This window comes from Micromys minutus (assembly GCF_963924665.1).
Source record: "Micromys minutus genome assembly, chromosome: 27".
In the NCBI taxonomy this organism is placed as follows: domain Eukaryota; kingdom Metazoa; phylum Chordata; class Mammalia; order Rodentia; family Muridae; genus Micromys; species Micromys minutus.
The window spans coordinates 21,759,414-21,773,258 of record NC_137962.1 but is presented as its reverse complement, the minus strand read 5'-3'; the positions used below and the strand labels follow the sequence as shown (position 1 = coordinate 21,773,258).

General features: G+C 50.0%; 1 protein-coding gene across 1 annotated transcript; it reads right to left on the bottom strand.

Moving 5' to 3' along the window:
- Positions 1-4,237: 4,237 nt before the first annotated feature.
- On the bottom strand, positions 4,238-9,633 carry DHH (desert hedgehog signaling molecule). The gene is made up of 3 exons (XM_080939125.1): positions 9,181-9,633; positions 6,040-6,301; positions 4,238-5,760 (listed from the first exon to the last, which is right to left on the bottom strand). Exons 1-3 carry the CDS (start codon positions 9,481-9,483, stop codon positions 5,135-5,137), a joined length of 1,191 nt encoding a protein of 396 aa, XP_080795251.1. The 5' UTR covers positions 9,484-9,633; the 3' UTR covers positions 4,238-5,134.
- Between the last annotated feature and the right edge of the window lie 4,212 nt (positions 9,634-13,845).

The window sequence follows — 13,845 nt, the reverse complement described above, 5'->3', positions numbered from 1 at the left end:
CAGACTCCTGCCTCTGTTTCCCAAGTTCTTGGATTACAGAATGAACCTCCACTCCACTCCTGAACTTTTTTTTTTTTTTAAGACAGGATCTTCTGCCTTACTATGTTGCCCTGGTGACGCTGACCTCACTGTGTAGACCAGGCTGGCACTGAACTCACATTGGTCTGCTGGCATAGTGCTCTCATGCCAGCTTTTTAAAATTTGAAACAGGGTGTCATTTTATAGGCCAGGGGTGGCCTGGGACTTACTGTGTGATCCAACTGTGCTTGACTAGTAAGCAATCTCCTTTCTCAACTTGCAGCTGCGAGCCACTAACCCATCTCTGTCAACCCTGGCTACGTCTTTTGAAGCCGCAAACATTCAGTACATTGCAGAGCTATGTCCAAAAGAACTGTGCTGCTGAGACTCAAACCACACCCTTGCCCATGTCAGGCATGTGCTCTGCCATTGAATCTGTCCCTGTCACTGTCACCCTTCTCTTCACTGGTTTACTAGCCTGCCGGAAACCTGAACGATGTGTGTTTCTTTAACCGGATGGCTGTGCAATTTTAATTAAGGAGGCAAAGACATTCTTTTAGTGCAGAAGAAAGACAGACAATGAAGAAAAACAAATACGGGGCTGGGGAGATGGCCCAGCAGTTAAGAGCACAGCAGACAAGTTGCTTTTATTGTGATGCTTCAAGGATTCAATGAGAACTCACAGTGTAAGCTACTGTGAGGCCTACTGTGTACTGAGTCCTCGGCAAATATAAGCAATGCATCGTTACCCTGTCTAGTAGCTCTGTGGTTTTTAAAGGTATAACTTACTTTGATATTTAGTTTGTTTCAGTCTCTTGTCTGCATGTATGTCTGTGTGAGGGTGTTGGATGCCTGGGACGGGAGGTACAGACAGGTTGAGCTGTCATGTGGGTGCTGGGAATTGAACCTGGGTTCTCTGAGAGAGCAGCCAATGCTCTTACCCACTGAGCCAGCTCTCCAGTCACACACCCCACCAACCAGTGTCTCTATTGTCAATGACTATATATCCTCCCAGATGCAAGCTCTTGCCTGAGATGCCCTTTCCAGCCTTGACCTATACACCAGTCAACAACCCTGTTTCAGCTCTCTCCTATTTATAAGGACCTCTCTGTGCTGATATGGCACACACTGCCAACTTGATTCCTCCTAGGTAATAATATTGTTTTAATAAGCCTATGCACTTATACATTAATGGCTACTACTTTTCCAAAGGTACAGTTTCTTGATCTTTTGTGTACAATGTTATACTGTAAGTGTTCAACAATTCTTGCTTTAAAAAAAAATGGGGGCTGGAGAGATGGCTCAGTGATTAAGAGGACTGACTGATCTTCCAGAGGTCCTAAATTCAAATTCCAGTGTGTTTATATAAATAAAATAAAAAGGATGGATTTAAAGTTACCTGAGCCTTTAGGAAGTAGCTCTAATTCTAATGACCCTGTATGTAGAGGTCTTGTCGGGGTTATCACAAAATGTCCTGAAATTCTCAAAAAAAAAAGGGGGGGGGTTAGTTTCCTGTTCCTAACTTCTGAGTCATCTCTCTAGCCAAAAGTCGTTCATTCGTTTGTTTTATATCTTTGTTTTGAAGGACTGTTCATGACAGTTGGTCTCTTTGTTTAACCCTAGCTGGCTTGTTGTAGTCTTTATGGATTAGACTAGCCTCGAATTCACAGAGATCCAGCTGTCTCTGCCTCCCAAGTATGAGGATTAACAGTGGCACCACCTGGCCATAGCACGAAATCACAGGTCCTTGTATTTGCACTTTCTTTCTTTTTTCTTTTTTAAATATGACTTTTTGAGATGGGGTTTCTCTGTGTAACCCTGGGTGTCCTGAAACTCACTCTGTAGACCAGGCTAGCCTCAAATTTAGGGATCTGGCTACCTCTGCTTCCCAAGTGCAGAGATTAAAGGTGTGCACTTGAAATTATTTTTTTATCCTAAAATAAACTCCATTCCAGTGTTCTGGAAACTGAATCAGGAATATTATGAGATCAAGGGCAAACTGAATCTCAAAAACAAATAAATTAACAAACAGATAAATAAATCCAAATTATAATGTTGCATCCAATTTTAAATAAGATTTATTTGTGGCAGGGCCTTACTTACTAAGTAGCCCAGGCTGCCCTTGAGCTCAAGACATTCCTTCTTTCTGCGCCCAGCTTGAAAAGCAAAACAAAACTCAGCCCTGAAATGCATCTGCGGGCAATATTAGTGGAGTAGTAGAAATGAAGTAGACAGCAGAGAGGAAGTGAGAGAGAGATGTAAAGCTTGGACGATCAGTTGATCAGTTCCTGGGCTGAAAAGAGCTGCTGCAGTTGGAATGTGCCCAGCGGCCAAGTTAGTGTGCCCACCTGCCCCAAGCACCTGTGCATTTCCCTGCTTGCTTGTGAAGTATTTTTTTACATAGCTGGGCGGGGCCTCAGGAGGATAAGAATGAGGGAAGAGGCCTAAAGAGGACAGAATGAGGGGCGGGGCCTCAAGGGGATATGAATGAGGGGCGTGGCCTCGAGGAGACAGAATGAGGGGCGGGGTCTCAAGGGGATAAGAATAAGGGGAGAGGCCTCAGGAGAACAGAATGAAGGGAGGGGCCTCAAAGGGACCTAATGAGGGGCTGAGGGACGGGATCTCAAGGGGATGATAATGAGGTGAGGGGCCTCGAAGGAACAGAATAAGGGGAGGGTTCTCAAGGGGATAAGATTGATTGGAGGGGCCTCAAGGGGATAGAATGAGGGGGAACCTCAAGGGGATAAGAATGAGAGGAGGGACCTCAAGGGGCATAGAATAAGGTGAGGGGCCTCTGGAGGACAGAATGACGGCCGGACCTCCGGGGATAGTTGGAGGGAGAAATGAGCCTCAAACCTGGGAAGTAACCTATAGGACGTGATTGAATTCTTCTCCCTCGATATATTACATAGCCATTTGAGTGGTGCTGGAGATTGGAATTGGGGCTCTGGTGTATGTAGTACTTGAGCTATCTTCCCAACCAGCAGTAGGGTTTTCTGGTTAAAGGCCTTAGTTTCAGTTTAGATAAAAGTAGTACTTAGGGAAGGTAGTAAACACAGACTGCCCACCAACACAGAAAGACTAATTAGCTTATCAGATTGTTCACCAGCTGGGTGATAAAACAAAAGGTACCAGGGTCTAAGAGATGCAACCAAGAGTAGGGAAATGCTATTTGAGATGTGTCTCTGAGACAGGGAGAAGGCAGGGCGGTGGCAGGTGTTTGGTGTCTGCAGAGCTGGACATCTGTGAACAAAGGACCTTTGCCAGAAGCCCGGTTTACTATTATCTTCTGACCACGTGACTTAAGAGTCACCAGAGTGAGGGACTCTCTGCACCATTATCTACACTTCGAGCTTCCCAGAGCCCCAGAGCCGATCTAGGCACAAGGGCTGTAAAAAATGCCCGGGATTGAGAGAGAATCAGGCAGGTTCTTTACTATCTCCTGACACCATGGCACCGTGCTAAAAGTTAACCCAAGCCACACGCATCAGTCCCGCCCTCTGGGTCAGTTCCTATGAGCAAGTCTGGTGCAACACCCTTTGGTGCAGAGGAAACCCAGGCTTAGAATTTTCACCAATGCCACCAGAGGGCAGCGTATCTACAGCATGGACTTTGTTGGCTTGGAAGCTGAGAGCAGAGCCAATCTTCCTTGCAACAATTGTAGCAGGCTTGGGCCCAGTTCCTGGAAGTACCACCCACCCTTGACTACTCCTCGGGTCCTACATACCCACTTCCAGGGCAACCCTATGTGCCCATCCCTAGCTCAGAGACATCAATCTACCTGCATCTCAGCAGTCTGCAACTGCAGCGTTGGAGTCCAAAAATTCCCCCAAACACCCAGAGAAGCCAGAGAAGCCCAGCCAATAACAAGAGACAGGAAAGGAAGGGTGGATGGGGAACCAGCAGAAACAACCACTGGACTGAAGGAGGTAACTCACAATGCTGTAACAAGAACTCGACAGAGAAGCCCCTTTCCCTCAGATACACCCAGGCCAAAACCTGTTCCCTGCAGGTCATGAGAAATTCTTCCCTCCAGCTTCTCTCTCTGTCCCTCTGTCCCTGTCTCTCTGTCTGTCTGTCTGTTCTATGCCCAGGTTAGCCTTGAATTCATGACCATCCTGTTCTATCTTTTTTCCATCTCCAAAGTGTTGAGATTGCAAGCACATACCCCTGTAATCCGACCACCATTCCTGATCACTCTAGGATCTTTATTTGGGCCACGAATGTGTGGTGGACTGTAAGGAACACTATGGTTCATCAGTTGGCCTACCAAAATCCCAGAAAAAAAAAAAAAATCAGATGTCTTCAACAGGCAGGATGACTGCTGGGCTGACCCAGCCTACAGGGATGGGGCCACAATAGCTAACAATAGAAGAGTCCAAATGGATTGGGCATCAATCTTCACGTCCCCTTGGTAAGCCCCACCCCACTCAAAGTTGGCATGCATCCTCATAAGCGAAGTTCTGGTCCCTAGGGTTGGAACCAGTACCTTACAAAGGGCAGGATATTTCTGGTCCATTGCTGACAGGTTAGAACACCCTTTTCAAGCAAGAGGGCTTGGAAGATCTTGCTGAGGAAGAAGGGCGAGTTGGAAGTAAGTTGGAAGTAAGGTGTGGATTTGATTAGTCCCAGTTCTCCTCCTCTTTGGAGGTGAATCACCCCGAGTGAAGGTGGTTCCCAATAGGCCTTCCCTTTATTAACCTACTTGCAGGGAAAATGAAGGTGTGAGCTGTCAGGTTGACTGGCTGGGTCAGACAGTGTTAAAGCCGCCCTCCAGGTCCTCACCTAGCTGGGCCGGGGCAAGCAGGTCATTATATTACAAATTATAAATAAGAAATAAAATTATCTGGTGCAACTGGGGAAGATGCAAAAAAAAAGTCCTCGTTAAAGAGTGCCTTCCCGGAAACCCAGTTATCCAGGACTGGGCAACACTCCTCTCCGGTAAAAGATGCCTAAACCAAGAAGTTCCTAGCACAACCCACCTTTCTCTCTCTTTCCCACCCCGTCTCCCAGTCAGCATCACCTGCTACCCACATGCCCAGATCTCAGTTAGCAGGTCTCGGGGCTTCAGTTTTCAGTTTCGTGCAGCGCCTGGATGACTTCAGTCCTTGGAAGCTCAGCCCATTAACTCCTCCGCCAAGCGGTAAAGGAGGCGAGAGTACCAATGCATGCCAGTCGGCTGGACTGCACCCCCGGGGAGCAGAGCCCCGAGCGCGTGCAGCAAACGTAAAGGAGCAAAGGCACGGTGGGCCCACTGGTGACTCTCTAGAACCGCGTAGCAGGAGGCGAGGACGTCGTTGACCAGCAGCGTCCCGTGCGCAGTGAGCGGTGCGAACACGCCCACGGCTTCCTCGCGCGCTACACGGGCTACACGGGCCGGCCGGAGCGCGTCCCCGCCGGGAGCCAGCACCGAGTCCCCAGCACGTAAGCGGCGCGCGAACACCGGTGCAAAGTCACCTGGGGCAGGCGCTGGCCCGCGAGCGGCGAACACCAGATGCCAGGGTGTGAGCAGCAGTTTGCGCGGAGGCCGCTCAGTCTCCACAGCTACGAACGAGGCACGGCGCTGCAGGTCCCGGTCCAGGAAGAGCAACACGGGCGTGGGTACCACTCGGCCCGCTGCATCAGCGGCCAGTACCCAGTCACCACGATGGAGCTCCCTCAGCCCCTTCCGTTCGCCGCTCCGCAAACGCACCGTGGCATTTCCCGGAAAGCAGCCTCCGGCTCGGACCGCCAGGGAGTTATCTGCAAACCACAATCATAAAAAGGATTAAGTCCAGATCAGAGTCAGTCCAAGTATAGCCTCAAAGATGTGGGTCAAGCCCAATGCAGAGCTCACCAGCCCCCAGCCCCGGGACAGTTTAATTTCCCAGGGATCTAGCCCCGCCGTGGGTGGAAATGGAAGTGCTTTGCAACAACGCCAATGCCTGTTTGGTCTCCCTTGGGGTAGTAAGAACGCTATGGTAGACTCGGTTTCCCCGAGAGAGCCCCTTTGGATAAACCATCATCTGGCCTCTACTGTACCAGCTTTGACCGACACGTGGATGTGGTTGCGGGACTCATAGTAGACCCAGTCGAATCCGGCTTCCACTGCTAGGCGCGCCAATAAACCATACTTATTACGGTCACGGTCAGACGTGGTGATGTCCAAGGCTCGGCCTTCGTAGTGGAGTGAGTCCTGTGCGTGGTGGCCGTCCTCGTCCCAGCCTTCAGTCACACGCAGGCGTACTCCGGGCCACATGTTCATCACTGCGATGGCTAGAGCATTCACCCGCTCTTTGCAACGCTAGTGGGGGAGGGGGATAAAGGAGCGGTTTTCCCAGGACGACTATCATCGCCAGGCAAGGGTGAGGAAGGGTGAGGCAGAAGGGACCATTAAAGCATCTTTATTCCCTGGATCCACTTCAATCCCTCCCAGCGTTTGGGAGTCGTGGGGAAGAGAGGAGTAGGTGTAGTCACCAATCTGTCTGTACTCCCTTGCCCGGGCATGCTTGGAGAACCATGAGGGTAACCCGTCTGAGGTTGAGAGGGGGTGTCCATACCTAGTTATTCTCCCATTTTCAATGCTTGCCCCTCACCCCTATTTGTTCCAGAACCTCAGCCCATAGGAGAGAGAGGGAGAGAGAGAGAGAGAGAGAGAGAGAGAGAGAGGGAGGGAGGGAGAGAGAATGGAAGTTTGGCTAGGGAGGGCCTGGCTCCCCAATCGAGCCCTATTGGAACTTGACCCCCGCCCCGGGCCCCAGCTGCCCTCCCTGCGTCTGATTCATCTTTTGTTTGGTTGCCTTCCCTGGCACTGGGCATCGCTTCCTTCCTTCCTTCCTTCCTCCTCCTCCTCCTTTCAGCCTCTAGCATTAACCCATTGGTGGTCTGGGTGGGCCCCTACAGAGGTGCCCAAGAGGAGCCGCGTGGGATCAAGGCTGTTGGAAAAAGGGTTGGGTGGCGGGGGCCGCACGCAGTACAATGGCCATTCTCCGGGATGACTTAACTAAGCGAGAATCTCGGGCCGAGGCCGGGAACGCGTCGGGAGAAGCGGACTCAGCAGCTACAGCTACAAAGACGCTTTTCAGCCGCCCCGGCTCGGGGAGAGGAAAGGGCAGATCGCCGCGCCCTACATCCCCGCTCCCGCCCGCCAGGTCCCCTCCCCCAGCGTGGCCAGCCTGCCACTGTGTCAGTCCCGAGAGCCTCCATCTCTCCCGTCTCTGTTCCAGAATCATCCCTGAAAGGCGTGGGAGCAGTAGCACCTGAGAACGAAGCTGCCTTGGCGTGGAGCTGCCCCCACTTTCCCGCTCTGGGTGGGAGAGAAGGAAAAGGAGCCACAGTCGCATGCCTGCACCCCCGGGGGAGGGAGGCCACAGTTATCTTGGCTGCTCCGTTCTGGGAGTTGGAGACCTTGGCGCACCAGAGCCGGGGACACTGCAGGCGCAGGAGCGCGGGAGGACCGGCAGAGAACTTTTTTCTTTGTCTCTTTTTTGTCTCTCACCTCGAACTTGGACTTGAATATGATTGCTAGAGGGACATTTGCCCCTCCCCCTTTTTTTTAGTCAACCTCACCTCTGCAGAGGCACAGGACAAGCGGTAGCTCTTTCTAACTTTGTGTCGTTTTTTGTCCCCTAAGAAGGCCCTGACCTGCGGGGGCAGTAGCCCAGTACAGATCCAACTCAATGGAGTCCTTTTGCAGTCGTGGTGTGGGAGATAAGCAAGACTGGGTGTGTGTGTGTGTGTTAGGGGATTTCCCAGGCCCTTTGAGGCCTCCTAAGCCTATCCCTTGTTCAGTCTACTGCAGGTTTCAGCCAGAGGCAAGGACTGCATTGTCCCCTGACAGGTGAGGAAGAGATGCTCCTTCCCAATATACTGGAAAGAGGATGGCTTCGTCACTGGAACAAGAAGGAATTTTCGGCTTGGAGTAATTGATTCTCTCACCTTTAATCCCAGCAATCAGGATGCAGAGGCAGGAGGATTCCTAGGAGTGCTACATAGCAAGTATTAGGCCTGTCAGGGCTACATAGTATCTCAGTAAATAAGGAAGGAAAGAAAGAAAGAAGGAAGGAAATTCTTTCTTCCCTGTACAGGTTTTCCTAACCATGTAACCTGGAAAACTATGGCAGTTAGGCAGAGGAAATCCGTACTCCCCCCTTTCCACCCCCCACACTGCACACACAATTAGGTTGCGTAATGGAAAGTGAATAGGACTCAGGACTAGGAGTCCTGAATTCTAGTCTCAGAAACACCATTTGGCTGTGAGGCCTTGAATAAACCCCTTTTCCTCCTAAAGGCCAGCTCTCAGATATAAAATGAGGGTGGGGTGGGGTGGAGAAACATGTCCTCTGAATTTCCTTTCAGACACCCTCCAACACTGGCCAAAGGGGGTTTGGCCCTTCTCTTCCAAGCCATGGTCCACTGAATCCGGTCGGTTCAGGGCCCCTCTGTAGCACATGCTCCAGAGAGAATGGTAGTTGGATTTAATTAGTTATTCAAAGCAAAGTCCTCAAGCTAAGCTGAGTTCAGGTGGTCTGGGAAGCCTTGATTCTCAGGTGTGTCCATCTGTTCAGAGGCCTGTCCCCTTCCCCTAAAGTCTGTTGTTTAGTCCCTAGTATAGGCCTGCACTGGTTAGCAACACTGCTTCCATGCCAAAGACAATCCCCCCTCTCCCATTCTCAGGTAGATGGTCTGGTAACCTGACCTGGCCCATTTCTTTCCCAGCCCCCTTCTTTTTGGCTCACAGAGCTTTGGGACCGCAGGCCAAGAGGCAGGCTGAGTGTAACGCCTTATGTGGGCTACCTATCCTAGCCAGCTCCTGGCCCCCAGCTCACCCCAGCCCTTCCTGCCTGGCTCGGTGGCTGACCCCCGGTCCCCGCCTCAGCCATTTCCCGTCTCGCCTGCCGCCATCCTCCTTTCCCCGCCCTCCCGCCAGCCTCTCCCAGATTCACTCTCACTAGCCAGTTTCTCCTCCCCCTCCCCATCCCAGCCTCTCTCCCCGTTTGGATACCTCCAAACCATTATCCAGCCACCAGGTTATTTGCTTTCCTGGAGGATGTGGTGAAGGAGGTCTTACTCTATTTTAGTTTAGTTTAGGGTCTCTGGGGATGAAAGGACAGTTCATCCTCCAGGGCTGCTGGAAAACTGAGGAGCTGTGTGGTAGAGCAGGTGGGGAGAAACTCTTCTTACCTCGGTCATCAGGCGGTCAGCGCCGCTGTTCTCCTCATCCTTGAAGATTATGTCGGGGTTGTAGTTGGGTACGAGGTCCCGGAAGCGCTCCGACCCCCTTGTTACCCTCCCCTCCGCCGGCCCACTGGCGCCAAGGGTCCGCTCGGGCATACTAGGCACAAACTGCTTGTACAGCAGAGGCACAAGTTGCTTGCGCACGTAACGCCGCCGGCCAACCGGTCCTCGGCCGGGCCCGCAACTCTGGACAGACAGTGCCAGGAGTGCCAAGCAGCACAGGGGCAACAGACTGGCCGGCAGAGCCATGGTGCAGTGAACTTGGGTAGAAAGGGAGCGTTCTTGTCCTCACTGGCTCTCCTGTCAGTTGGGCATCTCCGCAGGAGCTAAAGAGCACCGCAGATGGAGAAGGTCCTAGACCTGGAGCGCTGTGGCTATGAACACTTGGCAGCCGCTAACTCTGCCTACATGCCCTGGGGAACCTGGAACCTACTACTGATAGACTACCATTACAGGGCAGGTGGGTCGAGGTTGAGTGCCAGCCTAGCCGGTCTCTGCTGCCCCACTCCCGTGCTCCCAGAAACGCCCTGACTCCGCCTTAAGTGGTCCCTGGCCCCGCCCTCCCGCCCTTCTCCCAGGGCTGCCCCGCCCCCTCCCACCCGGGCGGGGGATCTAGCGGTCACCACTGTTCCATTACTCCACTGAAGTGTGTCCCATCCTGGAAACCATGCAGGCACCTGCTTAGGAAATCCCTGAAGCTTTACAGTCCTGGCTGCCTGGATAAGCATCCTTGTACCTCCGAGTCTAAATTAGGAACCAAACTATCTTCCTGGGCACTAGTCTTTGCTCTCCTAAAGTCTACTCTGGCAGGCCATGCCCTCTGCTGTCCTCCAGGAAGTCTGAGTTCCAAGGCCATACAAGCCCTTTGGGCAAACTATCAAAGCCTCCCTTCGCTGTGCTCCTCAAGTCTCCCCGGTTTCTCTCCACACTCATCCATAACCAAGACTGGATCCCGGTTTATCTTTTTCCTTAGTGCTTTTATATCTTCTTGAGAACAGAGCCTAACACTCACAATCCAGTTTGGAACTTTTTTTTTTTTTTACTACTCCGTCTGTATATGTTGTGTGTGTGCAGACACATTGCCATATTACACCTGTGGAGGTCAGAGGACTTTTGGGGGTTCTTTTTCTCCTTCCACAGTGGGTTCTGGGAATCCAACTCCGGTTAATCAGGCTTGTGTGGCAAGTGCTTTTCCCTGCTGATCTACCTTGCCAGGACAGGACTTTCTAAGTTTTGTGTCTTCTCAAATGGTTACCAGATACCCATGGGTCAGTTTTTATCCCTCCTCTCCTTTTTTGACAGCATCAAATGTAGTTCAGGCTCCGTCTCACACTCACTTCACAGAGAAGGCTGACCTTGAATGTTTTCTCCTCTGACCTCTAGCTTTCCAGCACTGAAACTGATCATGAACTACCAGACCAGGTCTATGTGGTGCTGGGATCAAAACCAGGGCCTCCAGGGCCAGAGTGACAGCTCAGCAGTTCAGAGTTAGATTCATAGCCCCCACAAGGTGTCTACCTTCATTCTGTAACTCCACTTCTGGGGGGTCCAATGCCGTCTTCTGGTCTCCTCGGGCAACAGGCAACTTGGTGCACAGATATACATCAAAGCAAAACACCCATACATGTAAAACAAAATGTTAGGGCTGGTGTGGTGTTTTAATCCCAGACCTGGAGAGTGGGGAAAGATCCCATGAGTTTGAGGCCAGCCTGGTCTACAAAGTGAGTTCCAGGACAGCCACCACTACACAGAGAGACATTTAAAAAATCAAAAACAAAAGCAAAAAATAGGGGCTGGAGAGAGATGGCTCAGTGGTTAAGAGCACTGACTGCTCTTCCAGAGGTCCTGAGTTCAAATCCCAGCAACCACATGGTGGCTCACAACCATCTGTGATGGGATCTGATGCCCTCTTCTGGTGTGTCTGAAGATAGCAATGTTGTACTCATAAATAAAATACATCTTTTTAAAAAATAAAATAAGTAAATAATTAAAAATAAAATAAAAAAACAGGACTTCTGACACATTAGGCAAGCACACAGCTGCTTTTTAAGAAAAAAAAATTTAATTGGATGTTCTCTGTATTTATATTTCAATTGTTATTCCCTTCTCCCCTCCATTCTTACCCCCTCCCCCACCCCCACTTGTTTCCGTGAAGGTGTTCCCTCTCACAGCTGATCTTTATGTATTGAGCAACATTGCCATTTCTCTTTAAGACAGTCACATGTAGCCAAGCTGGCTTCAGACTTGCTGTGCGGAATGCTGGGATTTCAAGCATGTACTTCACCCAGCGAATCATTTTCTGAGTGAGTTGCCATTCAGAAGCTGCTGAAAGGCAGTGACACCTACAGTCCTGGTCTGTAGAGGATGGTTCTCTTCACCTTTCATCCTTTACATCCTCTGGACCACAGACTCTATTTCAAATCCTGCAGGCCTCATGGCACAGACACTTAACCCACCAGTTCCTAGCATTTAAGTCAGTTCCTCTATGAGGAATGTAGTAGAGAACATGAAGTACCAGAAGCCACTTGGGGAGGAAAGGATTTTGGCCCACATGTCCCAATCACAGTCCAGTCATGAAGGGACATCAGGACATCAGGAAGGGGACTAGAGAGATAGCTCAGCAGTTAAGAGCACTGGTTGTTCTTCCTGGAGGACCCAGGTTCTGTTCAGAGCTCCCACATGGTGATTCCAGTTCCAGGGGGTCTGACAACCTTCTGAGTTCCTGAGGGACTAGGCACACACATGTTAACGCATGCCCACAAGCCCTCACATACATATAATAAACAACAAAAATCCAAAGTAAAAGCCTTAAGCCAGGACTTTCTGGAGAAAGGACCTGAAATAGAAGCTACAGAGGAATGTAGGCCTGCTCCTCACAGCTAGCTCAGTCTGTTTTCTTATGCAACCCAGGACCACCTGCCTCAGGGTAGCGCCACCCACAGTAAGCTGGGCCCTTCCACATTAGTTATTAAAGAACATGCTCTGCAGATCTGCCTACAGGCCAATCTTATGGAGGTATTTTCTCAAGTAAGATTCTCTTTTTCCCACAGTTCAAGATTTGTTTCAAGTTGCCAAAAAGCAACCATGACAATAACAAACCCTATTTAGGTGGAGAGATGGTTCAGCTGCTTTTCCAAAGGACCACTTGGCAGCTGATCGTTAGTCCGTGTTTCTAATACCAGGGGATCCAACACCTTCTTCTGGCCTCCACAGACCCTGAACTCATGTGGCACACAGATATACACTGGGGCAAAATACTCACACACATAAACAAAATCTAAATCAAAAGTTTTAAGTCAGTTCAAAATTTAACATAAGTGATGGGATAGCCCAGCATGGAAGAGCACATTCTGCTCTCACTGAAGGTCCAAGTGTGTCTCCCAGCTCACAACTGAGTGTAACTCGTCAGTTCAAAATTTAACATAAGTGATGGGATAGCCCAGCATGGAAGAGCACATTCTGCTCTCACTGAAGATCCAAGTGTGTCTCCCAGCTCACAACTGAGTGTAACTCGGCTCTAGGGGACCCAGCACCATCCTCTGGCATCCGTGGGCATGTGTACACACACATACACACATGAATAGGTGATATTTTAGGGCTAGAAAGGAGGCCACTCTGTTAGGAGCACTTGCTGTTAGTGCAGTAAGACCTGTGTTTGGCTCTTGGCGTCTACTTGGTGGTTCACCACTTTCTGTAATTCCAATTCCATAGACTAGGATGCCTTTTTCTAAACCTTAGGAGGCACCAGGCATACACATGGCACATATAACATTCATGCAAAGACACTCATACATGTAAGCTAAAAAACAAACCTTTATATTTTTACATATGAGTGCTCTATCTTTATAAACACCTGTTTACCAGAAAACAGCATCAGATTCCATTACAGATGATTGTGAGCTACCATGTGGTTGTGGGAATTGAACTCAGGACCTCTGGAAGAGCAGACAGTGCCCTTAGCCTCTGAGCCATCTCTCCAGCCCTTAAAAAACAAATCAATAAAAAAAAAAAATAAAGTTTTGACAGGGTCTAGCTCTGTCCTGAAACTAGCTGTGTAGATTAGGCTAGCCTCAACTTCACACAGATCTACCTACCTCTGCCTCTTAAGTGCTGATATTAAAGGTGTGTACCACACAACTGGCCAAAGGTTTTGCTTGTTTGCATGGCGTTTCAAAACTTTCATCCCAGTGATCAGAAGGCAGAGACAGAGACAGGTAGACCTCTGTGATTTGGAGGCCAGTCTGGTCTCATTTACATTGTTGAGTTCCAGGCTAGCCAAGGCTACACATAATGGGACAGTTTTAAAACAAAACAAGGCTGGGGAGATGACTCGGTATGTAAAAGCACTAGCTACCAAGCCTGACAACCTGATTCCAATCTAAACCCACGTGGTGAAAGGAAGAACCAAAGCAATTTGTTCTCTGATCTCCACACTTACACCAGTGTGACCATGGGTACAAACACACACCCACAATAAACACTACAAAATTAAAACCAAAGCTGTAGGGCAGCACTGAACTGCCTGGCACTTCGTATTAGAAGATCCAGCACCTCAGACAAAGCAGCCCTTCAGCACCAGCTGGTTTATCTTCCATTTCCAAGGCCGTCTAG

Excerpts from the sequence above, each read along its gene's own strand:
- DHH (XM_080939125.1), bottom strand. The coding sequence starts at position 9,483 with ATGGCTCTGCCGGCCAGTCTGTTGCCCCTGTGCTGCTTGGCACTCCTG. Across the intron at positions 6,302-9,180 it reads CTGACCGCCTGATGACCGAG|CGTTGCAAAGAGCGGGTGAA; the intron begins GTAAGAAGAGTT and ends CTCCCCCACTAG. Across the intron at positions 5,761-6,039 it reads CCACGTGTCGGTCAAAGCTG|ATAACTCCCTGGCGGTCCGA; the intron begins GTACAGTAGAGG and ends TGTGGTTTGCAG.